Raw genomic sequence first — 27650 nt, 5'->3', positions numbered from 1 at the left:
ATACCAAGAACCAAGAATATCACAACATAGTGGGAGAAAACAACCCAGTGATGCCAATATTGAGATGAGTCACACGTATCTGGAACTATCGGATGGATTTTAAAGCAGCTGTGATAATACTCGTTCAATGCACAATCAAAAATTACCCTGAAACAACTGAAAGAACAGAAATATCAGAAAAGAAATAGAAACCATTAAAAAGAACAAATAAAAATATTAGAAGTGAAAAATATAATAAACAAACAAACAAAACAATGCATACTGGATAGGCTCAAAAGTAGAGTGGAGATGACAAGGGATAGAATCAATGAACTTGAGAAAGATCAGTAGAATTCACTCAATATATAAAACCCAGAAAAATGAGTTAAGAAAGTGAATAGAGCCTCAAGGACATGTGGAACATTCCCCAAAATTTTAAAATACATGTCAGGATCCAATAAGGAGAGCAGAAAGAATGTAGGGCAGAAAAAAATCCAAAGAAATAAAGGCTGAATGCTGGTTGGAAAGAAGTTGGTTTAGAAAACCCTGGACCTTCCATCTCCCAACAAATACACCAAGTGAGTAGCAATTCATGGACCAATTTCCTTTGTGAGAAATGAGGAGTTAATTGACAGGCTCATGCACACCTTTAGAGGATGCAAAATCAGATGCACCAAAGCCAGGAGGGAGATTTGGGGTGCCCTTTCACCAGAGACTCTACCCCAGAGTACTGCCATAAGATCACGAAGAGACCCTATAGCTCCCAGATTCACCCAGGAGAAGAGAGGGTGTTGTTCAAGCATCCAGTGCCCCGGCGTTTTCGAGGGGAACGAACACCCAAGGAACAGTTTTACCAGACCCGGGGCTCTGATTGGTTCAGGGCAGTCTAGCCACCCAAACCACAGTGGAGGTGGTGGCTTGATTCCCTCCCCAGCTTGCCCAAACTCAACACAGAGTGAGGGGATGAAAAATCCCACCTCTCTGCTTCCCCTGGGGAGGTAATAGTGGATCGACTGAAGACAGTGTTCCCACTTCGCCGGTTCTGCCCCAAGAGCCAGCACTTGTCTCACCAATCCTGGAGCACTGATGGCTCGCCCACAGTCTAGCTGTCGGAGGGAGAACAGAGGCGGCAGCCTGGGATGACAGACAACAATGATCGTCCCTACTGCCCAGCAGAAACAGAGCAGAAAAAACCACAGCGGCTTGCTTCTACCTGGAGAGAGAAACTGCTGGTAGAGGACCCCCAAGTCATTGCAAATCACTGGCCGGGCTGATCTGTGGGCGTTTCCTTCTGCACATGGCCAGTCATGAAGACTGGGTGATGTGACTGCTTTGTCTAATGAGCAGACACCAAAACAGAGTGTCGAGTGAAATGAGTCATAAGGAAAAGACATTTTGAATAAAGGAACAAGACATAGACCGAAACTGACACTAGTGAAATGACATTAAATAACCTGCCTAATGAAAAATTTAAAATAACTCCCATAAAGATGCTCAATGAAGTTGGGAGAACAATGCATGAACCAAGTGAGAAATTCAGAAAAGAGATACAAAGTATTAAAAGTACCAAACAGAAATCGTGGAACTGTCAAATAATAACTGAACTGAAAAAATTCACCAGAAGGGTTCAACAGCAGATTAGATCAAGCAGGAGAAAGACTTAACTCAAAGACGGTTCAAAGGAGCAAAAAGAAGACAGTGAAAAAGTGATAAAATCTTACAGGACCTATGGAACACAAACAAAAGGAACAATACACAAAGTAGGGGGGGTCCCAGAAGGAAAAGAGGGAGCAAGAAAGAATGATTACGTGAAGCAGTAGCGATGTTAGCTAACACGATGACAGTAATCATATTGTAATATGTAAATGGATCAAATCAACACATTGTACACCTTAAACCTATACACTGTTATATGTCGATTGTATTTCAGTTAAAAAAACAGGAAGCACTTTCAATACATATTGGCTGAAAACTTTCCAAACTTACAGAAGGAAATTGATATCCATGCCAAGAAGATAAAAAATCACCAAATAAGATGTCCCCAAAGAAATCCACACTGAGATATATTGCAATCGAAATGTCAAAAGTCAAAAGTAGAGAGGGAATTTTGAAAGCAACAGAAGAAAAGTGACTTATGTGTAATGAAACACCCTTAAGACTTTCAGTGGATTTTTTAGCAGAAGACTTGCAAGCCAGAAGAGACTGAGATGATATATTCAAAGTGTTGAGAGAGGAAAAAAAAAGTTGACTAAATATCTTATACACTGCAAAACTACAGAAATGAAAAAGAGACTTCTGGTTTCTGGTTCTCCATGTCAGAAGGTTGGACGTTGCCATTCCATCCTGACGACAAGGGACAGCGGAACAGACTTAAAACTCAACAGCTCTTCCTGGATGTGTAAAAGAAGGGAGGACACAGTGCAAAGCGCGGCCCTCAGGATGGGAGAGGGCACATGGGGAGGCACAGCTCACTGGAGCAGAGAATCAGTAGTGCAAAGTGCTGCTGGAACCAGTGCCAGGGCAGGAAAACCTGACTGTGATTGATGAAAGGCTTCAAGATCAGTGCGGACAATTCTGAGAAATAAAAACTCCAGAGAACCCATGAATGGACCCCCAAAATACTGTGAGATTTACCTTCAAGAGTTTCACCAAGATGTCACAGCTAATATCAGAGAAAAAGTCCTTGTGCCTCCGGCAAGGGGAGCGGGAAAGGACTCAATCTGAAATACATCAGTGCACTCTGTTCTTCTTCACAGGGCCTGCCTTCAGGGGAAACTACCTAGATAGAGATGAACTGGCTGGGGTATTATCAGAGCCTAACTGACCTCAGGAAAGGAAATACCCAAATCCAGCCCACTCTAGCCATTCTGTCGCACTTGCGGAAAAAACAAAAACAAACCACCAAGAAACACTTTTGTTCATAGCCCTGATGCATAGGCTCACTAAAAAACTGAGACTTAATCACAGGACTATAAAACACTTTCTCTCACCCCACACCTCACTCACCACCACATTACTAAAGGCATATTTACAGCAGTTACGATACCCTAGATACAGAAACAATCTAAGTGTCCAAGAGTAAATGAGTGGATAAAGAAAATGTAAGATATGTATCCTATATGTGAGACAACCAATGACATATGATATACATCACACATATGAATGAATATTATTCACCCATGTGTGAGAAGGATTAGTCTGGAGAACATTATACTAAGTGAAAATAGCCAGACAGAGAAATAGAAACACTTCATGATCTCACTTACTTGTGGAATCTTACAACAAAAAGGTAAATTCCTTGAAACAGAGGAGAATGATGGTTACCAGGGGCTGGATAGGGGAGACAAGGAGATGCCCTCAAAGGGTACAAGCCTTCACTTACAAGATGAAAAAGCTCTGGCAATCTAATATACAGCATGGCGACTATAGTTAACATAGTTACATACTGTGTTATACACTTGAATATTCCCTTAACAACCTTAAGTGTTCTTACCACAATAAAGGTCACCATATGAGGTGATGTATGTATTAATAACCTGATTGCAGTGACCATTTTACAGAGAATAAAAATGTGAATTAATCATGTTGTATTTTAGATATATAAAAACTTATCTGTAAATGTCACCTAATAAAGCTGAAAAATAAAAAAGAAATATTAAAAATTTTAAGAATGGAAGCATCAATGAGATAGGTTTGGTCAAAATCTAGAGCACTGGCAACAGGTGCTGGCATGTTTGTGGAGAAACAGAACACTCATTCATTACTGGTGGGAATGCGAAATGGTAGAGATAGCCAGTCGAGACAACCTGGGGATATTTCACAAAACTAAACATACTCTTACAATCCAATCCAGCCAGCAATCACACTCCTTGGTATCTACCCAAAGGAGCTGAAAACTGAAACCCACACAAAAACCCTGCAAATGTACATTTTATAGCAACTTTTTCAACACTGTCAAAAATTGGAATCAACCAAGATGTCTTTAAGGATTCATAAACTGTAGTGCATCCAAACCATGGATTATTATTCAGTGGGAAAAAGAAATTAGCTATTAAGCCACGCCAATACTTGGAGGAACATTGAATGCATATTACTAAGTGAAAGAAACCAACCTGAACGGCTGCATATTGTATGATTCCAACGACATAACAATTTGGAAAAGGCAAAACTATGGAGAAAGTTAAACGTTGCCCAGGGTTACAGTGGCAATGAACGATGAATAGGCTGAACACAGAGGATTTTTAGGGCACTTAAAATACTCTCTATGATACTACAGCGATGGATACATGTCATTATATGTTCGTGCCGTCCCACAGAATATACAAAACCAAAAGTGAACTGAAATGTGAACCATGCACTTTGGGTGATTATAGTGTGCCCACATAGGTTCCTCAATTGTAACAAATCTACCACTGTGCTTGGGGGAGTTTATTAAACACAGGAGCTATGCGTAGGTGGCCCCAGAGGATATTTGGAAAACTCTATACCATTGTCTTAATTTTGCTGGCAACCTAAAACTGCTCCCCCCCCAAAAAAAAAAATCTTAAGAAATGGAGAGATAAAGACTTTTCCAGACAAAAGCTGAAGTATTTCTCACCACTATATCTGCATTACAAGAAATACAAATGAGAATTCATCACTTTGAAATGAAAGGGTGCTAAAGAGCAACATGAGAGCAAAAGAAAAGAATGAAAGTCATTGGGAAAGGTAAATGTATAGGAAATTTCAAATACTATATTACTGTATCGGTAGTGATCAAATCACTTTTAATTCTAAAATAAAAGTTAAGAGACAATAGTATATAAAAATAACTGTAACTAAAATCATGTTAAAAGTTACACAATATGCAATAATGTAAACTGTGATACCGATAACATAAAATGTAATGAGGGGGATTAGTAAAATTGACTTTTTATATGCTATTGAGGTTTTTACCAGCTTAAAGTACACTGTTATAGCTGTATGATATTTCATGTAAGCCCCATGGTAACCAAAATGAAAATATCAGTAAAGGTTACATAACAGAAAAAGACAAAGAAATCAATACACATGGAACCAAAAAAAAAAAATCAATGAAACACAAGAAAAGACAGCGAGAGGAAAAGACAGACAAAAGAACTACAATCAATCAATCAATCAAACAAGTAACAAAAAGGCATTAGTAAATAACTTCCCTATCAATAATCACTTCAAATGTAAATGTTTAGACTCCACAAACAAAAGATGTCAAGTGGCTGAAAGCGGGGTGGGGGGGGGGCAGGTTTCAACTCTATACTGTCTGCAGGAATTTCACTTTAAATTGAAGGAAATATAGCGGCTGAAGTTCAAGGGATGGAAAATATTCCAAACAAATGGCAACAGAAAGAGAGCAGGTGTTTTAATTGGGAAGAACACGTCTGACTCCATATTAGATCTGTTCCTTTTACTTTAACCTTTGTGTTCTTTTGCCTGGGCTTAGTCATGCTGGCTCTGCACCTTTTGTAAAAGAATGTTGCCTATGGCTTGAAATGTACAGGACAGCCTGACTGTGACCTGACCTGAACAGAGAATAACATTTGTCTTGTTGGAGGTTTACAGGAACATCGTGACCTGACATACATGGACGCTGCAAGAACATTGAATCCAACACCAGGAAGTCTGCAGCAACTAACTACACCCCTCCCTCAGCTTGCCTTTAAAAGTGCTTTGCTGACAGCTTTTGGGAAATTCAGGCTTTTTAGGGCAGGAGCCACCCGTCTCCTTACACGGCCCTGCAATAAACCTTTCTCTGCTCCAAACTCCGACGTTTCGGTATAGTTGGGCCTACTGTGTGTCGGGCACAGGTCTAGCTATACTTACATCAGACAGAATAGACATAAAGTCAAGACAGTCACAGGAGTCAAAGATGGACATTTTATAATGATTAAAGGGCTAGTCCACCAGGGAAAGATAACCATTATAAATATATACACCCTCCGCATTAGAGAATCTAAATATACCCACAGCAAACACTGACAGAATCTGAGGAGAGATACAGACAGCAATACAATAAGAGAAGGGGACTTCAATACCACACTTTCAGTAATGGGTAGAGGAAGCAGACAGGAGATGAGTAAGAAATAAAAAAGAGGACTTAAATAACATTATAGCCAAAATCTACCCAGCAGCTACATACAGAACATTCCCCTCAAAAGCAGCAGAATATACATTCTTCTCAAGTGGACACAAGCTTTCCCCACAATAGATTATATGTTTGGTCACAAAGCAACTCTTAACAAATTTAAGAAGATTTAAATCACACAAGGTGTCCTTTCTGAACAGGTTTTGGAATGAAACTAGAAAGGAATAGCAGAAGGATAAGTAAAAAATCCACAGCTATGTGGAAATTAACAACATACTTTTGATCAACAATGAATCAAAGAAAAGAATCAAAAAGGAAATTTAAAATAGCTTGAGACAAATGAAACAGAAAACACAACATACCAAAATTTATCACATCCAGTGAAAGCAGAGGAAAGAGGTAAATGTATAGCTACAAACAAAATACATCAAAAAGACCTCAAATTAATAAACTAACTTCACATCTCAAAGAACTAAAAGAAGAACAAAGAAAGCTCAAAGTAGCAAAAAGAACATAACAAAGAATAGACCAGGAATAAAATGATAATAAGGGGAAAAACAATAGAAAGTATCAAAAAACTAAGAGTTGGTCTTTTGAAATGATAAATAAAATTGACAAACCTCTACCTAGATTAAGAAAAAAAGAGAAGTTTCAAAAATAAAATCAGAAAAATGAAAGCTCATGCCACAAAAATAAGAAGGTTCAAAAGAAAATAATATGAACATTATATGCCAACAACCAGATACCATAGAGGATGGATAAATTCTTAGTGACATGAAACCTAAGAACAGTGACACATGAAAAAATAGAAAATCCGAACCGACGTATAACTAGTATGGAGACTGAATCGGTAATCACAAACCTCCTAATAGGGAGAAGCCCGATACCAAATGGCTTCCCTGGGGAATTCTATAGAACATTTAAGTAAGAACTAACACAAGCCTTCGCAAATGCTTCCAAAAAGTAAAAGACGGGGGAGCACTTTCAAAGTCATTTTATGCAGCCAGCATTACTCTGATACAAAAGCCACATGGAAAGAACAGTACGAGCTAACATCCCTCATGAATATAGATGGAAAAGTGCTCAACAAACTAGTTGTAAACCAAATCCAGTGTAATCTAGCACCTTAAAATGGTCATACACCATGACCAAGTTAAATTATTCTTGCAATGCAAGAATGGTTCAACATTCAAAAATTAATGTGATAAAACACATTAACAGGACAAAGAGTCAAAATCACACGATCATCTCAATATATGCAGAGAAAGAATTTGACAAATTTCAGCATCTATCAAAAGAAAAACTCTCAGCAAACCAGGAATAGAATGAAATCAACACAACCTAATAAAGGCCATATATGAGAAGCCCACAGCTAACAACATATTCAACAGTGAACCCTGAAAACTATTCCTCTAAGATCAGGAACAAGGCAAGGACGCCCACCTCACCAATTCAATTCAATGTAGGATGGGAAGTTATACTTAGAGCAAGTCGACAAGGAGAGAGAAAAAAATAAAAAGGCACCCAAATTGGAAAGAAAGAAGTAAAAATGTCTTTGTTTGCAGATGACATGATCTCATAGATAGCAAAACCTAAAGACTCCACAAAAACCCTCAAAGTTTTAGATCTAATGACAAGCTCCATAATATTACAGAATATATAATCAACATTCAATAATGAATCGCATTTCTCTACTTACAGAGAACTATTTGTAAGGAAAGGGAAATTAAGAAAACAAATCCATTTACAAGATCACACACACACAAAATACCTACGAACAAATTTAACCAAGGAGGTGGGAACCTTGTACTCTGAAAACTACAACGTATTGATGAAAGAAATTAGATAAGACACAAACAAAGAAGACATCCAAGTGGCCAACAGGGAGATCACTAGTTACCAGAAAAATGCAAAGTAACACCAAAATGTTATTTTTGTGAGATATCACCTCACGACTGTTAGGATGGCTATTATCGTGTGAACAAAGGACAAAGAGTGCTGTTGAGGGTGTGGGAAGCTGGAACTGTTGTACTCTGTCACTGGGTAGAGCATATGAAACGGTTGCTATAGAATATAGTAAAAACGAAAAACAGAACTCCCTGTGATCCAGCAATGTCACTTCTGGGCAGTTACCCCAAAGAACTGACACAGGAGCTGCAGGAGATATTGGCACTGCTATGCTTACTGCAGCACTATCCACAATAGCCAAGATGTGAATAAACCCTAAGTGGCCACATCCACAGAAGAGTGGATAAGAAAATGTGGTGTATATGTATTCTGTGGAATACTAGATAGCCTTAAAAAAGAAGTAAGTTATGCAATACGTGACAACATGATTCACCTTGAGGACATTATGATAAGTGAAACAGACCCATCACAGAAAGACAAATACCGCATGACTCCATTTCTATGAAGTATTTAAACGTCAAATGCATACCACCCAAAAGTGGAATGGTGTTTGCCAGGGGCTTGGCCAGGGGGAAATGAGGAGGTACTATTTAATGGGCATAAAGTTTCAGTTAAGCAAGATGAATAATAAGCTCCAGGACCTTCTGTAAAACATACTAATGTCAACAGTAATGTAATTTATGCTTAAAATTTGTTAATAGAGTAGAACTCATATTAAATATTTTTACCACCTTAAATTTAAAAAATTATATATATATATATATATATATATATACATAAATTCAGAAAAAAGTCAACAGAAATCTTCACAAAATTGATGAAGGACATAAACATTTAGATTCTGGAAACTGATCAAACCGAAAATAGAATGGGTCCAAAGTCACTTGCAACAAGAAAGATCATGACTAAACTGAAAACTATAAAAATATCTTCAAAGAAACCAGACAGTAATGTCATATAACCTGTAGAAGAACACCAGTTTGAATGACAGTACATTTCTCATCTGAAAGTCATGAAGTCTCAAAGGAAATACAAGAGCAATTCTCACATGTTGACAAGAACATTACTGTCAAACATGAATTCTATATCTGGTAAATTTATCCTTTAAGGATGAAGGAAAAAGAGAAACTTTCTCCGACAGAGGAAAACTAACAGATTTAGTCTACAGCACACATACCCTAAGGTAATGGCAAAAAGAAACTCCAGGAAACAAAGGTAATACATCACAAAAAGGCTTGGGTAGTCTTAAGGAACTGGGACAAATAGAATGGTTTAAAATACGGGTGAATATAATGAACTATCCTTTCCTTCATGAGTTTCTGAAATCATATTTGGTAGTTGAAACAACAATCACACAGTATCATGTTATGCTTAATGTATGGAGAGGAATATTTGAGCAATTATATTTATAAAGTACAGAGGATAAAGGATCCTAAATGGAAGTAGGGTTTCAGGGTTTCACTTGAAGAAGTAAAAAGTCCACAACAGTAGGCTAGGTTCTATATGTTTATTGTAATACCTCAAGCAAACCTAAGAAAAGTATAACAGGGAAAAATCTATTGACACTATAAATAAATCATGATGTAATCTTTAAAATGTTCAAGTAATCCAGAAGAAGAAAACAAGAAAAAAGAAATGAGTAGCACAGAAAAAAAAAAATAAAGGGAAAAAAATATAGCAGACAAAAGCCCTAACATATCAATCACTACTTTAAATGTAAATAGTCTAAAAACACCAAATAAAATACTGAGTCCCAAGGCAGATGGAGGAAACAAAAAAATCAAACAAACAAAGGCACACCTTATGACCCAACTAAATAGTCTCTACAAGAAACTCACTTCAAACATAAATTTTTTTCCACTTCCAATGATTTTATTTTTTTACTTAATTTTTATTTTATATTGGGGTATAGTTGATTTACAAGGTGGTGTCAGTTTCAGGTGTACAGCAAAGTGGTTCAGTTACAGGCATAAATTTTTAGGTAGACTGAAATAAAAAGAATGGAAAATATGTCATGCAAATATTGATAAAAATCATATCAGAGAAAGTGAACTTAATTGCAAAGAAATCTACAAGGGAGAAAGAGAGTCACTACGTGATCATAAAAGTATCCACTTATCAAGAAGCAGAGCAACCCTAAATGTATAGGCATCAAACAACAGAACTTCAAAATATGTGAAGCAAACCCTGGTACAGCTGAAAGAGAAAGACAAAAACCACAACAGTAAAGGAGGAATTCAACACGCTCCAATCGGTTATTGCTAGTACTAGACCAAAAATCAGCAAAATACAGAACTGAACCGCAGCATCAATCAACCTGATCTGCATGACATTTATGGACCAGTCCGCCCAAGAACAACAGAATACACATTTTTTTTTTAAGTATCCAAGGACATTCACCTACAAGCATAATATACTGGCTCATGACGCAAACATTCACAAATTAAAAACAAATTGAAATTGTACAAGGTATATGCTCTGACCAAAGCAAAATCAAACTAAAATTCAACAGACAGACAACAGAAAAAATAAACAAACCAAAACCTCCAAACACTTGTAAAGTAACTAACAGACTTTAAAAAAACAAACAGGAAGCCTTAAAGGAAAATTTAAAAATACATATATCTGTAATGAACATGAAAACTCACCATATTGTTGTGAGATACAACTAAGCAGTGTCGAGAGGGAAATTTTAGTACTAAAATGCTTACAGTAGAAAAAGGAATGGTCACGTATTGATAAATATAAGTTTTTTCCTCAACAAATTAGAAAAAGAAGAGCAAAATAAACACAAAGCAAGGTATAAGGGAGAAAAGAATAAGAGCAAAACACTACAAAGTTGAAAATAAGAAAACAGTAAAGAAAATCAAAGCAAGAAAAAGCTGGTTCTTTGATATGTGCAATAAACTGAAAAATCTCTAGCAAGACTGACAAAGAAGGGACGACATACCTCATCAGTGTCGGAAGTGAACCAGCATATCACTACAGCTGCTGTAGCCATTAAAAGGGTATGAGGACTGCAAGAAAATACATGCCAAAATGCCACTGAGATGAAATAGACCAATTACTTAAACACACACCACCAAAGCCATACATAGGAAACAGATAAACAAAATATTTCTATAACCATTAAATAATTGAATTGGCAATTTAAAACCTCCCACATACACACTCAAACACACACACAAAATCCCCAGGTCCAGTGATTTCACTGGAGAATTTTACCACACATCTTAAGCATTAACAAGTATTTTATACAATATCTTCCAGAAAAACAAAAGAAGAGGTAATCTTTCTCAGTGTATTTAATGAGGCCAGTATTACTACTCCAAAAATTAGACAAAGTCAGTACAAAAATAGAAAAATCATAGATCAATATTTCTCAGGAACTTTGACCAAAAAAATCCTCAAGAAATTATTAGTGCATCAAAGCCAGGCATGAATAAAAGAATCATACACCAGGACAAAGCTGTGGGGTTTTTAGGTTTGATAGGTATTTTCTAGGTATTGTTTCAATATTTGAAAATCAGTCAGTGAAATCCACTATATCAACAGACTAAAAAAGAAAAATCATATGATCATATCAGCGGATGTAGGAAAGGCAACCGATACAATTAAATACACACCTCCCCTCATGGGGCAGAAAAACAAACAAATTCTTAGCAATCTAAAAATAGTGAATTTCCACAACTTTATAAAGAGTATATAAAAAAACCCCTTACAACTAATGTTATCCTTATGGTGAATGACTGAATACTTTATCCTTACAATTGAGAAAATTGTGAGGATGTCTGCCATCAGTTTGGTTATCTGACAGAGTACCGGTAGTTGTAACAAGCACAGTAAGGTAAAGCAAAGAGATAAAAAGTATACAGATGGAAAAAGGAGAAAACAGAAGGCCATATTTGTAAAAGACCTGACTATGGAAAAATTCTCAAGGAATCTATCAGAAAAAAAAAATAACAAACCCTCATAGAATTAATATGTGACTTCATCGAGGTTGTAAGGATATAGGATTGACACAAACGAGTTGTATTTCTAGATAAAAACAAACATATGTAAACGGAAACTAAAATAGAGTACCATTTACAATTGCTCCAAAGACAATGAAATACTTTGGTATAAACCTAAAAACATATCTACAGGATCTGAATGCTAAAATTACAAAATGCTAATGAACGACATTTAAAAAAAGACCAAACAAATGGAGATTCTTACTGTATTCACGGTTGGAAGAATCAACAGAATAAAGATGCCTATTCTCCCCAAATTCATCTGTAGGTTTAACAGTGTCTATCACGATGCTAGCAAGGTTGTTTGCACACAGAGGATAGTTTAGTCTAAAATTTATATGAAAAAGAAAAATATCTAGAATAGTGTAAAAATCTTGAACAAGAATAAAGCGGGAGGAATCACTCTAGTCAACATAAATGCTGAATATGCAGGCAAACTGAAGACAGCAGGATACTGGCAGAAGGAGAGTCACATGGAAGATCTGCACAGAATAAAGAACCCAGGAATATATCCGCATCAATATGACCCTGCCCCCGACTTTTTGACAAAGGTGCAAAAGCAACTCAATGCAGAACAACCCTTTCTAGAAATAGTGTTGGAACAATTCCACATCCCTGGTCAAGTGAGTGAACCTTGATCCAAATCTCACACTTCATACAAAATCACCTCAGGTGAACACACCATTAAATGTAAATAAAACTATAACACTTTTAGAAAATAAAAACACACAGAATCTTCAGGAACTCTAGGGCAACATAGATTTCTTAGGTTTGAGAGCCAAATTACCATTCATAAAGGAAAAGTTGATAAATTAGCTCTCATCAAAATGGAGAAATTCTGCTCGGTCAGAGACCTTATGATGAGGATGAAAAGACAAATTACAGACTGGGAGCAAACATCTGCAAACCGCATATCTGGTAAAGGACCTATAATTAGAATATATAAACTCCTCAAAGGTCAGTAGTGAAAAACCAACCAACAAGAAAAGTCCAACGAGAAAATGGGCAAAAGACATTAACAGATATTTCACAAAAAGTGACAAACAAGCTCATGAAACTATAATCAACTTCACTAGTCATCAGAGAAATGCCAGTCAAAATTACATGAGATAAAGTACACATCTATCACAATGGCTAAAATAAAATTGTAAAATTTAAATAGCAAACAAAATGGCAAGAATGCAGATACTCTTTTCTCTCTCATTCACTGTCAGCAGAAAGTTAAAATGGTACAGCCACTCTGGAGAAAAGATTGGTAATTTCTGTCAAAAGTGAATATACACTCACCATATGATCTGGCAATGATATTCCTAGGTATGTATCCCAAAGAAATAAAACTGCACACCTACACAATTGTACATGAACGTTCACAGAAGCATTCTTTTCAATCGCTTAAAATCGGAAGAGCCAAACTCTCAGTTGGTGAAGTATGAGAATAACTAAACCTGGTGTTTCTTTGTGGAAAGTAGCTGTTGAGGAATTCAACTTTTAAAAATAGATTTGAAGGGATTGAGATTTTCTATTACTTCTCTCAATCTTGATAAGTTGTACTTTTCAAGGAAGCTGTCCATTTCATCTAAATCATCAAATTTATTGGCATAAAGCTGTCATAATTCTCCAAGATATCATTTTATCTTCTGTATGACTAGCAATATCTCCTTTCACCCCTAATATTGGTGGAATTTGTTTCTGACCTAGATAAGTCATACTGGGGGTTATTAATTTTATTAGTCCTTTGAAACAACTAAATTCAGAGCTTTAATGATTCCATTCTTTCTCCTTTTTCTCTCTCATTGATTTCTGAACTTACTGCATTCTTTCCTTCCTCGGCTATGGCTTAACCCTTTACAGAGCATCACTGTTTGTGTCAGAAGTCAATTAATTTAATGGTAACCATCCACAATCGTCTCTGCGCTGTGTTTTAGGCTTTGAGGTGGGGAATGGGGGTGACCAAGAGTGTCTCTTACTCTAGAGCTTGATCCTTCCTTCAGACACTCAGCCTTTCTGTCTCAGCTGAACGTCTGGGGTTTTAGCAAGGTCACTTTACACTGTCTGCGCTGAAAATCCAACATCTCCCAACACTGTTCTGTCGGTTAGTATTATCTCCATTTCACTCTCGAGCCTTCAGTAGAGTCTTACCCACCACACATGCTGTCTAATCCTCCGTCAGGGAACAAAGGACAACTCCCCTTCTCTGAAAAAATGTACATCAACACAGAGTCCCTTTTTTCTCTGGTCCTGGGTCCTGCAAGTTCCAGCTGCTTCAGCAGCCCGAACTCTTAAAATCCAAATTCTTAAAGAGTCCTGTTTGCTTCCACCCTTGTGCTATAGTTAAGACGTTATTTCCAGTCAGAGGGCCAAGTTCAGTGTGAGATTCGCCTTCCATGTTTTCCTTCTGTCAGAGAGAGATTTCCTGATTTTTTAATTGTCAAATGTCTGAAAACAAGTGTCTCATGGATTTTGTCCTGCTTTCTACTTGTAGATGGTGAGAAAGACAAATGTTGTATGAGTTACCATATTTTAAACTTCATTCTCTCTCAATTGCAACACAGCAACAGAATCTGACCAATCACTAGCATTTGCCTCTTCCCCATCATCTATTCTGGCAAAATACGTATCTTAGACTAAAGCCAACTTTCTCACATACGTTTAAGCATTTCTTGACTCTTACCTGTATTTTGGGAAAGAATTCAAATTCCTGTGTTTTTCATGTAAACCTATTCAGATTCTGTACCCAAACTGCTTTTGCAACTTCACTTTCCTGTGCTCTTTCTGTAAAGTGGTTTCCACTGTTCCCTACACTGCTCAGGTCCTATGGTACCTCCATCAAAACTTCTCCCTGTGTTCAGTGGCTTCTTAGTTCCTTTCCCCACTTTTTTTCCCCTCTCAAACTCCTACTCCTACTTCCAGAGAGTGTAAATGACCTTTTCAGGTAAGTGATTCCTGAGTTCCAAATTTTAAAGGTAGTCATTCTATTCTATATGCTTTCAGAGCAACTGCCACATTACGTTTGGGTTTGTGATCAATCTGTTTGCCCAGTAATTCAGCCGAGTATAAAGCATTCTTCTTCTTCCCACCAATGGCACGTTCACCACATAACAATAAAAATCTACACAACATAAAGTAAAACTTACCTTTACAAATGAAGAATCTGGATACAATATCCCTGACTTGTTGTATGAATATACCAGGAAATGAGAGTCTAAAAATGACCTAATTCAACCAAAATAATAATACTTCGTTGTAATAATAGCATTAGTAAAAGTAACTTCCAGAGTCATGAAATTAAACAAACTTACATTTCATTTTATAAGCTCAAATACGCAAAAATTAAATGGGCTCATCTCTCCGTTATCTAGCTTTCTTTCTGATAGCGCATTATGTACATAAGAGAAAGCAAGAACCAGGATGACCGGATACCAGTGTGGGCACTGGAATGACACAGATTGCTGTCTAGTAAAATCCAGGACTTCCAGATTCCCTCAACAAAGTTTTCTTTTATAGATTCAACCATCAATACATCTCATGGCGTAAATCTCTTAGTTAAAATTTGCTAATAAGTAGCCATGGATTGATAAAAAAACAAACAAAAAAATACATGCTTATTTCATTAGCTTGTTTCTGTGAAGTTATGCTGTGCTACAAAGCACCCTCCAAATTCCCAGGTACTTAAAATTACAATGAATGTTCTTCACAAGGTTACTGCAGTTTCAACTCCACATTGCCTTCATTCTGGAACCTAGGAAACGGCATGGTCCCTCCACGGAACATGCTTTTCTTGTAACAGAAGGAGAAAAATTGTAGAAGCACATGATAGATCTTAAAGCCTTTGTTTAGAAGCGGGATTCTAGCTCAAATTTCATGTTATTTCTATAGAAAAACGTGACATAAACAGGGTATGGAACTAAAATCTTCTTACAAGGAGGATGGTGATTATCATGGAACAATCTAACATCGTTATTTACTGTAGGGATGAGACAGGCTGGGACCCGGGACCCTTTACTGGAGCGCTTGGCCTGGACACACGTCTCCTCGAGCAACAGAAGACAGAGGGACTCCAAGGGACTAAAACTAACTGCCTGCATGTGCAGTCTGGGTAATTATGAACAACAAGACACACAAAGGCCACAAACCGACTGCCACTCCGGAGGCGCCAGGGGCAAAAGCAGGGTACTTACTGCGCATGATCCCTGCACACAGCACCACCAGGCGAGTGGGCAGACCACCAATCGGCCCCTGCCTCACCCCATTTAAGGATCCAGCCCACCTTCCTCGGAGAGTGAGCCAGGGAACTGTCACTTGTTTTCGCTCCCTCCTGCTGCAGCACGAGCCTCAACAAAGCCTTGCCTGAATCCCTTCTCTGGCCAGTTATCAATTTCTATTGATTAAGGAGTCCAAGGACCCTAGTCCATAACAGTGACACTGGGATTTCTCATGGATTCCAAACATCAAGAAGGTCTGAAGGCCAGAATGGAAGAGAAACTAGAGCATTAACAGAGTACTTTTTTCACCACTACTCTTTTTTCACCACTACTTTTCTTATCTCCTTCATGTCCTCTCATTCTTTTTTAAAAATTTTTAGTGAAGTATAGTTGATTTGCAATGTTGTGTTAGTTTCAGGTGTACAGCAAAGTGATTCAGTCATATATATATACATATATATATATATGCACACACACATACATATATATATTCTTTTTCAGATTCTTTTATCATACTAAGAAAAGTAAGTTGGACAGACAAATATCCTATGATATCACTTATATGTAGAATCTAAAAGAAATGATACAAATGATCTCCTTTATAAAACAGAAATAGACTCACAGACATAGAAAACAAACTTATGGTTACCAAAGGGGAAAGGAGGGGAGGGATAAATTAGGAGTTTGGACTAAACAGACACACAATACTGTATACAAAACAGATAAACAACAAGGACCTGCTGTATAGCACAGGGAACTATACTCAATATCCTGTAACAATCTATTTCCTCTCCTTCTTGAAAACTTTTCCTTTTCTTCAGTTCAAATAAAACCAGAGAGGTTCCCGGAGAAAAACTGGCATCTGTCAGTTTATATTCCACATATATTCAAGGAAAAACTGCATGGACTGGGTTGGTTTAGGTGCAAGCATCTAGAACGTGAATTCTGAAACAAGGGCAGAGCCACCTTTTAATAACTGTAAGCATTTAAATGGAGGTGGTGGAAATGGGAATCCAGAAGTAGTTCCCAGGAAAAAGAAATTAGAGATTGAAAACCTTAACAGATATTTGACAAGCATTATTAAAAGGATAAAAATTTTGTTTGCGAGTTTATTCATCCTGGGCCCTTTTTCAAAGGCATACTTTTGGCTTCTGTATGAAACAACAAAATAGTCTGCCTTAATCAGTGACATAACAAAAATACAAATGAGCACTGAAAGAAAAACAATGTCCAATGAAAGGAAAATGAACAATAAAAAGCATGCAAAGCTTAAAAGTTAGTTCCAAATGAAGTAGCATTGATGAACAAAATAATCTTAATTTCAAGAGAAATGAATAAGCATTCCAAGGAGATCATTCCAAGAGAAAAAAGTATACTCTGAAACTAAAACACATGACAGTTAATATTAAATAACTCAATAAATGTATCGAAGAGAATTTGCTTACTGTGAACAGAATTATAGGTCTAGCCAACAGAAAACAAATGCTGGTAAAATGCATGTCAAAAATAAAGATTTGATCATAGTTGTAGAAAAAACTATGATATGGAACACAGACAAGTAAGACCCAGGATGAAAGCAGTGATTTCCCATAGAAGAAAAAGAATGCGTAGGGACTGAAAATTAAAATGAAAAATTTAGGGACTTGGGCTATATTAGGGAGTATTAATGTAATACACACACACACACACACTCACACTCACCCACACACAGAAACTGCTGGAAAACTCACTTCACACAGACTATATCAAATTGCAAAAATTTATAGAAAAGAAATATGACTCACAAATTCAGCACATTGCCAAATGTCATTCAGTTATGAGAACAAGAAAGACATCTGCAGACATGCACCGATTCGGGAAGCATGCCACCTGCAGATTCCATCTGAAGAAAATAATCTGAAGTTATTCTAACTAAACGATACCTGAGTCAGCATAAAGCTGCAATAAAAAAAAAAAAGTAAAAAGAAGCTTTGAAGAAAGTTGGAAAATGCAATACTGTTGTTAAAGAAACTGAAAGCTGTGAATTTACATCTTAAGTGGAAAAAGAATTTTAAGAAATACTATACGAATGTGATGCTACCACTTCTAACAGACACAAGAGAGGAATCTGAGAACCTAGGATAGAAAATATGAATATAATGATTATATGAAAATTTCATTTTTATAGCAATAAATCCCAAAAACAAAGGAAGAAGACAATCAATAGTGTAGGTGGCATAATTGCAACATATAGAGGAGATAAAGTGTTAATATCTACAGAAAACAAAACTTCCCACGATAGATCATGGAACAAAAACCAGAAAAACAGAAAGATAAAGCCACAGATTGAAAATAAATAACTCAAAACGAATGAATAAAAAATAACGACTGCCCCGCTCCCGGCAAAAAAAACAAAAACAAAAACAAAAAAACACCAAAATCTCAGGAAAAGCAAGTCAATGAGAACGGTCAGTAAACACTGGAAAAGACACTAAGTGTTATTAATAACCAGTGAAGTGCATATTAAAACAACAATAAAACAACATTTGTCATCCACTAATTAACAAAAATAAGTGTGAAGATATTCATTTTGTCGAGAATGTGGAGAACAGAAACACTTTTAAGCTATTAGCATGAGTAAAAATTGGTTATAAGGCTTTTGAAGAAAAAAACTGGCATTATATAGCACTTGAGAAATTTCTTATTTATAATCCATCAATTTCACTGGGGCCCAGGAAGTCATGGTCAAGGATGTCCATGATAGAGCTGTTCTTGCTGTAAATATGTGAGGATAAATAATTAATGGAATATATTCATTTTATGGCTACATATGCATTTTAAAAAACAAACCCGTTTTGCACACATCATTATGAATGAATCTCAACAAATAATATTATGCAAAATGTTGCACAACGAACACTAATAAGTGTAAGGCCAACTGGCCCGAGGCAGGGGATCACAATCAGATTCACAGGTTGCATCAGACCGAAATTCTCCGGACCACCCAGTTCCAGGAACTGACCTGGGGACTTTGAACCCAGCCCAGGCTTCCCGCCTTTTGAGGGGCGGGACTAACGGTCCCCCAGGATACCCGAAAAGACCACCAAATAAGGAATACCCTGCGCCCTCCCAGATTCACCACACCCCTTTCCCTTCTTCCCCTATAAAATCTTGCCCAACCCTCGCCCGGGTGCGACTTCTCTGGCCCCTTTCTCTCGGACCAGTGAACCTCGCCCGGGAGCGCTCCCTAATAAAGCTCACTTGAAGCTTTCCTCTGTTTCACGGTGCCCTTTGTTAAGATCCGACCTTACATTTGGTGCCGAAACCCGGGAGGGGTACCAAGCCCCGCGGGTTACGGCGCGGGCTGCTCCTCCCCTCCCCCAGGAGACAACCAGGGAACCTCTACTCATCCACCCGATCCGGCAGAAAACGGGGTAAGTCCCCCTCCCTAGTTCCCTCCGACCCTCAGAATCCCTGCCCACCGGACTCCCTGTCCTTAATCGCGGCCGCGTCAGGGATTCCTCCATCCTCTCTCCGGGCCTTGGGCAACTGTGGAGACGTCCCAATCACCTGACCGCCCTCCGACCTGCCGTGAATTGGAGACTGAGACCAGGGAAGCCTCTCTCCCTCTCCATTCACTCAGGGACAGACTGGGGGTCATGGGAACCTCGCAATCGAAACCAGATCCTAAGACGCCCCTGGGGTGTCTCCTAGCCAATTTTACAGCCCTCGGCTTCTCCCAAGATCTCCGTTGCCAACAGCTTATTTTCTATTCCACTGTGGCCTGGCCACAATATCCTCTAGACAATCAATCCAAATGGCCTCCTGAAGGGACTTTCGATTTTCACATCCTCCGTGATCTAGATAATTACTGCCGCAGGACGGGCAAATGGTCCGAGGTCCCCTATGTTCAGGTCTTCTGGTATTTGCGCTCCCGCCCCTCCCTTTGCGTCAATTGTTCTACCTCTCAAATCCTCCTTGCCAAACAAACATCTCCTCCATCCAAAACCTCAGTCCTCTTGGATTCCTCCCCACTAACCGACCCTCCCGAATCTCTTACCATTCCCCCCCTTCAGAACTCCTCTCCAACCTCCACCCTACCCTGAAGCGGTCCCTCCTCCTCCCGAACCCGCTCCGGCCCCTCCAACCGCTCCCCCGCCTCCCTCAACGGTTTCTCCTCCCACGCCCCTTGCTTACACGCTCTCAAGACTCCCAAGATCCAAATCTCCTCTGCCCTCTGAGGGAGGTAGCAGGAGCGGAAGGACTGGTCAGAGTCCATGTCCCTTTTTCTCTCCAAGATCTCTCTCAAATAGAAAAGTGATTAGGCTCCTTTTCTGCCGACTCTTCCTGCTACATCAAAGAATTTCGCTATTTATCTCAAGCTTACGATCTAACCTGGCACGATATCTTCGTGTTTCTGTCCTCTACCTTAACCCCTGACGAAAGGGAAAGAATTCAAACTGCTGCCCGAAACCATGCAGATCAGGTTCACCTTACCGACAACTCCATGCCTGTCGGAGCGACTGCCGTACCTGGCACCGATCCAGGCTGGACTTATCAGGATGGCCAAGATGGCCGCCGTACACGCGACCTCACGATCCAATGCCTCCTGGCTGGCATGCAGGCTGCCGCTCATAAGGTAGTCCATTTTGAAAAACTAAAAGAGATATAACCCAAGAACCTAACGAAAATCCAGCTATCTTTCTCAATGGCCTCTACACCCGGCTGGATCCCGACACCCCGGCAGGCGCAGCGGTCCTAACCACCCATTTTATCACCCAATCAGCCCCGGACATCCGAAAGAAATTAAAACGAGCAGAAGACGGCCCTCAAACCCCTATTCGAGATCTGGTAAGAATGGCCTTTAAAGTCTATAATGGCCGTGAGGATTTGGCAGAATCCAGCCGACAGGCTCGGATGCACCAGAAGGTGGCCCTCCAAACCCAAGCTCTTGTAGCCGCCCTAAGGCCGGCCATCTCCCATGGATCACAGCATCCACGGGGTCCGCAAAAGGCAACCCCGCAGAGGGCCTGCTTTGAATGCGGAAAAGAAGGCCACTGGGCTCGCCAATGTCCCAATCCCCAACCTCCTTCTAAGCCCTGTCCCAGCTGTGGGCCAACTGGCCACTGGAAGAGTGACTGCCCTACGACTGGCCCTCTCTCAGCGTCTCCACGCGGGGGGGGGGGGTGGGGGGGGGGGAGGCCGACCCAACGGCATTACCACTCGAACTGCTGGGATTGGCTGACGACTGACGGCGCCCGGACTCGAAGACCCCCATCACCCTCGCCGAGCCCAGGGTAACGCTACAGGTAGCGGGTAAGTCCATCTCATTTCTGGTGGACACGGGGGCTACCTATTCGGTCCTGCCTACTTATTCCGGGCCAGTTTCTCCTTCCCAGATCTCGGTCATGGGTATTGATGGCAAACCATCCTTCCCACTCCAGACCGGTCCACTCCCATGTCATATCGAAGGACTCCCTTTTACTCATTCCTTCTTAGTCATACCATCCTGCCCAGTTCCCTTGCTAGGCCGAGATGTCCTTTTCCACTTAGGGGCCTCCCTCCAGCTGGTTAGACTTGACCCTAAGGTCCCCTCCTCCCAACTCCTGCTTCCTCTTCTCGGCCTGTCTCTAGAACCCTCCCCCTCCTATCCCCCTCTTCCAATCACACCGAACCCAATCAATCCCCAAGTCTGGGATACTTCTAAGCCCATAATAGCAACACACCATTCCCCCGTCCTCATCCGCCTAAAGGACCCCTCCAAATTTCCATCAAGGCCCCAATTGCCCATCTCTGAGACTCACCTTAGGGGCCTACAACCTATTATCACCAGACTCCTAAACCAGGGACTCCTTATCCCCACTGACTCTCCCTGCAACACCCCCATCCTGCCTGTCCGCAAGGCCTCTGGGGATTATCGCCTGGTCCAGGACCTCCGAATAATCAATGAGGCCATAATTCCTCTCCACCCAGTAGTACCAAACCCATACACCTTGCTCTCCCATATCCCCCCATCCACAACCCACTTTACGGTTCTGGATCTCAAAGATGCCTTTTTCACTATCCCCCTACATCCCGACTCCTATTTCCTCTTCGCCTTTACCTGGACGGGTCCGGATACTCATACTTCCAGTCAGCTCACCTGGACAGTTCTTCCCCAGGGCTTCCGCGACAGTCCTCACCTCTTTGGTCAGGCGCTGGCACGGGACCTCACTTCCTGCTCCCTTACCCCCAGCACACTCCTTCAATATGTAGATGACCTCCTCCTTTGTAGCCCATCTCTCAGCCTCTCAAGACAACATACCGCAGATCTCCTCAATTACCTTGGCCCTCGTGGTTATCGGGTCTCCCCAGCCAAGGCTCAGTTATCTGTATCTTCTGTAACCTACCTGGGGCTCCACCTTACCCCTACCACAAAAGGTCTAACAGCCGATCGCACCCGGATTATCCGTGAATTCCAGCCTCTGGAAACAGCGGAACAAATTCTCTCCTTTTTGGGCCTTATAGGACTTTTCCGACACTGGATCCCTAACTTTGCTCTCCTCACTAAACCCTTATATCTAGCCGCTAAAGAAACCCCTCAAGGACCCCTCTCCTCTCCTTCCGCCGTTCAGCAGGCCTTTCTCACCCTCCGTAACGCTCTGATATCTTCTCCTCCCCTTTCTCTGCCCAACCCAAACCGACCTTTTCACATTTTTGTGGATGAACGGGCCGGAATAGCCACTGGACTCCTTGCCCAGCCTGTAGGGCCTTCCTACCACCCCGTGGCTTACCTCTCCAAACAGCTAGACCCAACCACGTGGGGATGGCAACCATGCCTTCGGGCTCTAGCAGGGCAGCCGAACTGACCAAACAAACACTCAAACTGACTCTGGCCCACCCACTAAGTGTGCTTTCCTCCCACCGGCTGGTCGACCTCCTAGGCCACAAGTCTCTCTCCCTCCTGGGCCCCTCCCGCATCCAGGAGTTCCACCTACTATTCATTGAAAACCCACCTATTTCTCTTGATCTCACCCCTCGCCTGAACCCGGCTTCCCTCCTGCCTATCTCTGGCACCGGGGGTTTTCCATCCCATTCCTGCCCTCATGTCATAGAACCCTTCAAACCACCAAGAGAGGGACTCTCTGACACCCCTCTTTCAAATCCGGACCGCACTCTCTGTGGACGGTAGCTCAACACTCGGTCCTGACGGACGCCGACAGGCAGCCTATGCGGTGGTAACTATCTCAACTATTATCAAGGCTAACAGCCTCCCAGAAGGGACAGCCTCTCAAAGGGCTTAACTGATAGCACTCCCGGGAGTCCTCGACCTCTCTAAGGGCCAAAGGGCCATCTTTCTCCCTATGGTCGCAGGCGTTTCCCTAGCCTCCTCTCTCGTTGCTGCGGGCATCGGGGAAGGAGCCCTAACACACAGTGTCTCAACATCCCGTGACCTAGAACAGAAACTCCAGCTAGCCATCGAGGCTTCTGCCGCCTCCATCACCTCCCTCCAGCGCCAGATCACCTCAGTAGCCCAAGTTGCCCTGCAAAATAGACGAGCCCTGGATCTCCTGACGGCCGACAAAGGAGGTACCTGCCTCTTCCTACAGGAGGAATGCTGCTATTACATCAATGAAACAGGATTCGAAGACAACGTAAAAGCCCTCCATGGCTTAAGAGAAGAACTCCAACGCAAACACCAACATTCCGCCTCCCCAATTCCTGATTGGTGGCGATCCACCCTCTATACCTGGCTATCACCAATCTTAGGCCCCTTAATTCTCATCTGTATCTTGCTCACGTTTGCTCCCTGTTTTCTTAGGTTCCTTCGCAGGCGCATGGAGGAAGTCTCTCGGGTGGCCACAAACCAAATGCTCCTCGGTCCTTACACCTTGCTTCCTACAGAACCCCTCACTGGTCTCCCCTAAGCCTCGGACCTCTGGTCTCCCGACTCCCCTTTCGACGCCCCCACTCAGCATGAAGTAGCCAGAGATCAGAACGCCGCCCCATTACACCAAAGATGTCGGGATGTAAGGCCAACTAGCCCGAGGCAGGGGAACACAATCAGATTCACAGGTTGCATCAGACCGAAATTCTCCGGACCACCCAGTTCCAGAAACTGCCCTGGAGACATTCCGGACCACCCAGTTCCAGGAACTGACCTGGGGACTTTGAACCCAGCCCAGCCTTCCCACCTTTTGAGGGGCGGGACTAACGGTCCCCCAGGATACCCGAAAAGACCACCAAATAAGGAATACCCTGTGCCCTCCCAGATTCACCACACCCCTTTCCCTTCTTCCCCTATAAAATCTTGCCCAACCCTCGCCCGGGTGCGACTTCTCTGGCCCCTTTCTCTCGGACCAGTGAACCTCGCCCGGGAGCGCTCCCTAATAAAGCTCACTTGAAGCTTTCCTCTGTTTCACGGTGCCGTTTGTTAAGACCCGACCTTACAATAAGTACCTATTGCTCACACTTGTGGGTCATGTGTGGGTAGCCATGGAAGCTCTGCTAATTGTGGCCAGGCTTGCTCAGTGGTACAGGATTCAGCTGAATGTTGGCTGCTGTAGGGATAAATAGAGCACCTTGGCTGTGATCCACATGTCTTTAATCGTCCAGCAAGCTAAGCCCGAGCATATTCTCATGGGGATGACAGACAAACAAGATGGAAAGCAGAAAAGCGTGACAGCTTTTTCAAGCCTGTGTTGGAATCAAGGCAGCCAACATCTCTCTGGCCAAAGTAAGTGACATAGCCCCAAACTGGGCTAGTAATTTGCCAGGCCCCCAAAGTAAAATGAAAATGCGGGGCCTCTCATTCAAAAGTTTTAAGAATCTCAGGATAGCATCAGAAGAGCATGAATCCAAGCACAGAGCCCTTCTAACCTTGGGCTCTTCACACCCATGAAGAATGAGTGTGAGGTAGTTGTTGAGTTGTATACACTCCACCTCTTGATGAGAGAACCTCAAAGTTATATGGCAAAGAGTGAAAATACAGGGAAAGGTAAAGAATTGGGGTCACTTCTGTGATTCACCATGTTAAGGTCCACCCTTACCTACCCTTCTGATCCACCATAACAAATTGTATAATGGAATATACACTCTTGTGCCATTCATGTCTATTTGAAGGACGCATCAAAACATGATTTTTATTGCTCTTTAGACATATGGATGAAAGACCCTAAAAATATGGCAGAAGAATATGTGTCAATATCATAATGGTAATCGGCACTGGGGGGTGAGACGATTGAAGAGGTCTGGGTATGGGAATAGTAGATTTCATTATTATGGCCATGTACCCTTTTTTTTAATATGTAGGAAAAATGCTTATATGTGCATCATTCATGGTAAGAACTTAATTGTTTATACTAATCTCAGAATTTTCCTTTTTTATTTTTATTCATTCATAGAAAAAACAATATAAAAAATAGCATGCTAATATAAACTACGGACCTTGGGTGATAATGAATGATGTGTCAATGCAGGATCATCAGTTACAGCAAATACATCACTCTGGTGGGGAATGTTGATAACGGAGGAAGCTATGCACGTGTGGGGTGTAAGGATATACGGGAAATCTCTGCGCCTTCCACTCACTTTTGTTGGGAACCTAAAACTGCTCTAAAAAATAAAGTATATTAAAATGATAAGAAATAATAATGAGAAAACTACGTGAATAGGCAAACCCCATACAGGAAAATGAACTAGCCAATAACTATTTAGAGAAATCATTTAGGGAAATACAACCTGACATTAAGATGAGATACAACATTTTAGTACATCACGCATGCTTTTGGAAATCTAAACTGCTACGGGTTTTAGAAAGTAACTGGCAACATCTCTCAAAATCTTTACATGCTATAAAATGTGAGTAATAAAGAAGGCCTACCTTAGAGGTGGTTGTGAAAATTAATCAGTTACTACCTGCAAATTGCTTAGAAATACGCCTGGAATATGGTACATGCTCAATAAATGTCAGTTGCTTTCATTATTATTATTTATTATTATTACTATTACTACTATTATCAGAACTCATCCTGCTTGATCCAGAAGCCCACTTATTAATATCAAGACTATGAAACAAAATCTCCCTGGAAATAACTTCATTACCCATCAATATTACATACTATGGGATCTCATCCATTAAAAATGAGTAAAAATTTATACATAGAGCAAGAAAATAAGTGCCATTATTAGATAAGACCTGACACTCGCAGAACACTATTTCCATTTGTGCAAGAAAACAAAACAAAACCAAAAAACCCCTTTTCTGGTAGGTTTCTATATGTTTTATTTCAGGTAAAGATGAAATTTAAAATAGAAAATCATAGAATGATACACACAGGATATTGATACTGGTTTCCTCACAGAGTGGAAGTAGAAAACTGAAGAGATTAAAAATATATCCTATAGCAAAATGAGACAAAACTAGAGTGTAATATCAAATAAAATGCTTAAAAATCATATAATTATGTAAAATGACATGAAACAAAATTAATCATGGACAGATAAACTTATTCCCTTGATAGCTGCAATTGTAATTATACTTTAAGGAGTTACATAAAATGATTTTCATGTGTCTGATATACTTTAATACTTATATCATTAAATTACAGTTGGGTTTGAATATTAGATTTAAAAATCTAAAGATAAAGACTCGAAATTCTAGTCTGACATGAATCACCAAGAAGACTTAACATATTAAATAAATATAACATTTATGCTCTTGCATATTTAGGCTCTAAATTTAGGCTCAATTTAAGGTAGTCATTGTAAAAATGTAAGAAACTAAAAACAACTGTATGAAAAGAAGCATGGCCACTTACTGTTTTTCAAGGTGGAGAGTGTATGTTTTCCTGTCAATTTTGATGGCATAGGTGACCTACAGCAAAGTAGTCAGAGAGAATGTAATTATTAGATATTTCAAATCCTTAAAAGTCAGAAGCCCTAATTTTTAAAAATATATGTACTCTTTCATATAAGCATGTATTGTATCATGAGTGTATCAAAATTATATATATATATAATTATAGTTACAGTTATCTTCAATCTTGGAATGTGTGACAGAATTAATCATAATCAAACTTACATAAAATCTAGGAGTCTAAATCTATTTCAAAAGTAAGAGCATAAGTCATTAGCATTTAACTATCATAATCAAATTTTTAACTTCAAATGGTTACATTTAGAAATGCTGAGTAACCTTTGAAGGAACCTGAATTTTATTATCTTTTCCTACTTTGCAATTTCTAGGGCAAATAAATGGAAAATTAAACAATACAAAGCAAGTCCCCTTTTAAGAGGAAACTAAAATTAAACTAAAATCTGATGTTCACCTAAAGACACCATTAAGAAAGTTAAAAGGCAATTCCTAAAGAATGATATTAGCAATTCACATCCAATTGGCCAATCCACATTTGTGTATGTCTTATTTCTAACAGTACATCTTTTCCTTCTCCTTTTCGTTTTCCTTAGTCTATCTCACCAAAAGTTCTG

The 27650-nt window shown here is 40.1% G+C and overlaps 2 protein-coding genes across 2 annotated transcripts in view; one reads left to right on the top strand and one right to left on the bottom strand.

Moving 5' to 3' along the window:
• LOC137216194 (A disintegrin and metallopeptidase domain 3-like) overlaps window positions 1-27650 on the bottom strand; it is a 106514-nt gene that overhangs the window by 75298 nt on the left and 3566 nt on the right. The window contains 2 exon segments of the mRNA XM_067722114.1: window positions 10938-11004; window positions 26981-27036. Coding sequence (XP_067578215.1) covers window positions 10938-11004; window positions 26981-27036 — 123 coding nt within the window.
• LOC137216084 (endogenous retrovirus group FC1 member 1 Env polyprotein-like) lies at window positions 23361-24555 on the top strand. Its single transcript, XM_067721895.1, has 2 exons — window positions 23361-23815; window positions 23983-24555. The coding sequence occupies exons 1-2, from the start codon at window positions 23525-23527 to the stop codon at window positions 24139-24141; spliced, it is 450 nt and encodes a 149-aa protein (XP_067577996.1). The 5' UTR covers window positions 23361-23524; the 3' UTR covers window positions 24142-24555.

This window comes from Pseudorca crassidens, chromosome 21 (assembly GCF_039906515.1).
Source record: "Pseudorca crassidens isolate mPseCra1 chromosome 21, mPseCra1.hap1, whole genome shotgun sequence".
NCBI classification, from domain to species: Eukaryota; Metazoa; Chordata; class Mammalia; order Artiodactyla; family Delphinidae; genus Pseudorca; species Pseudorca crassidens.
Note: the sequence above shows the minus strand (reverse complement) of the source record. Positions and strands in the feature narration are given on the sequence as shown.

Bases quoted from the DNA above. Each gene is read 5' to 3' on its own strand.
- LOC137216084 (XM_067721895.1), top strand. From the start codon at position 23,525: ATGGTCGCAGGCGTTTCCCTAGCCTCCTCTCTCGTTGCTGCGGGCATC. The intron at 23,816-23,982 runs GTAAAAGCCCTC...CTGTTTTCTTAG, and splicing joins AAACAGGATTCGAAGACAAC to GTTCCTTCGCAGGCGCATGG.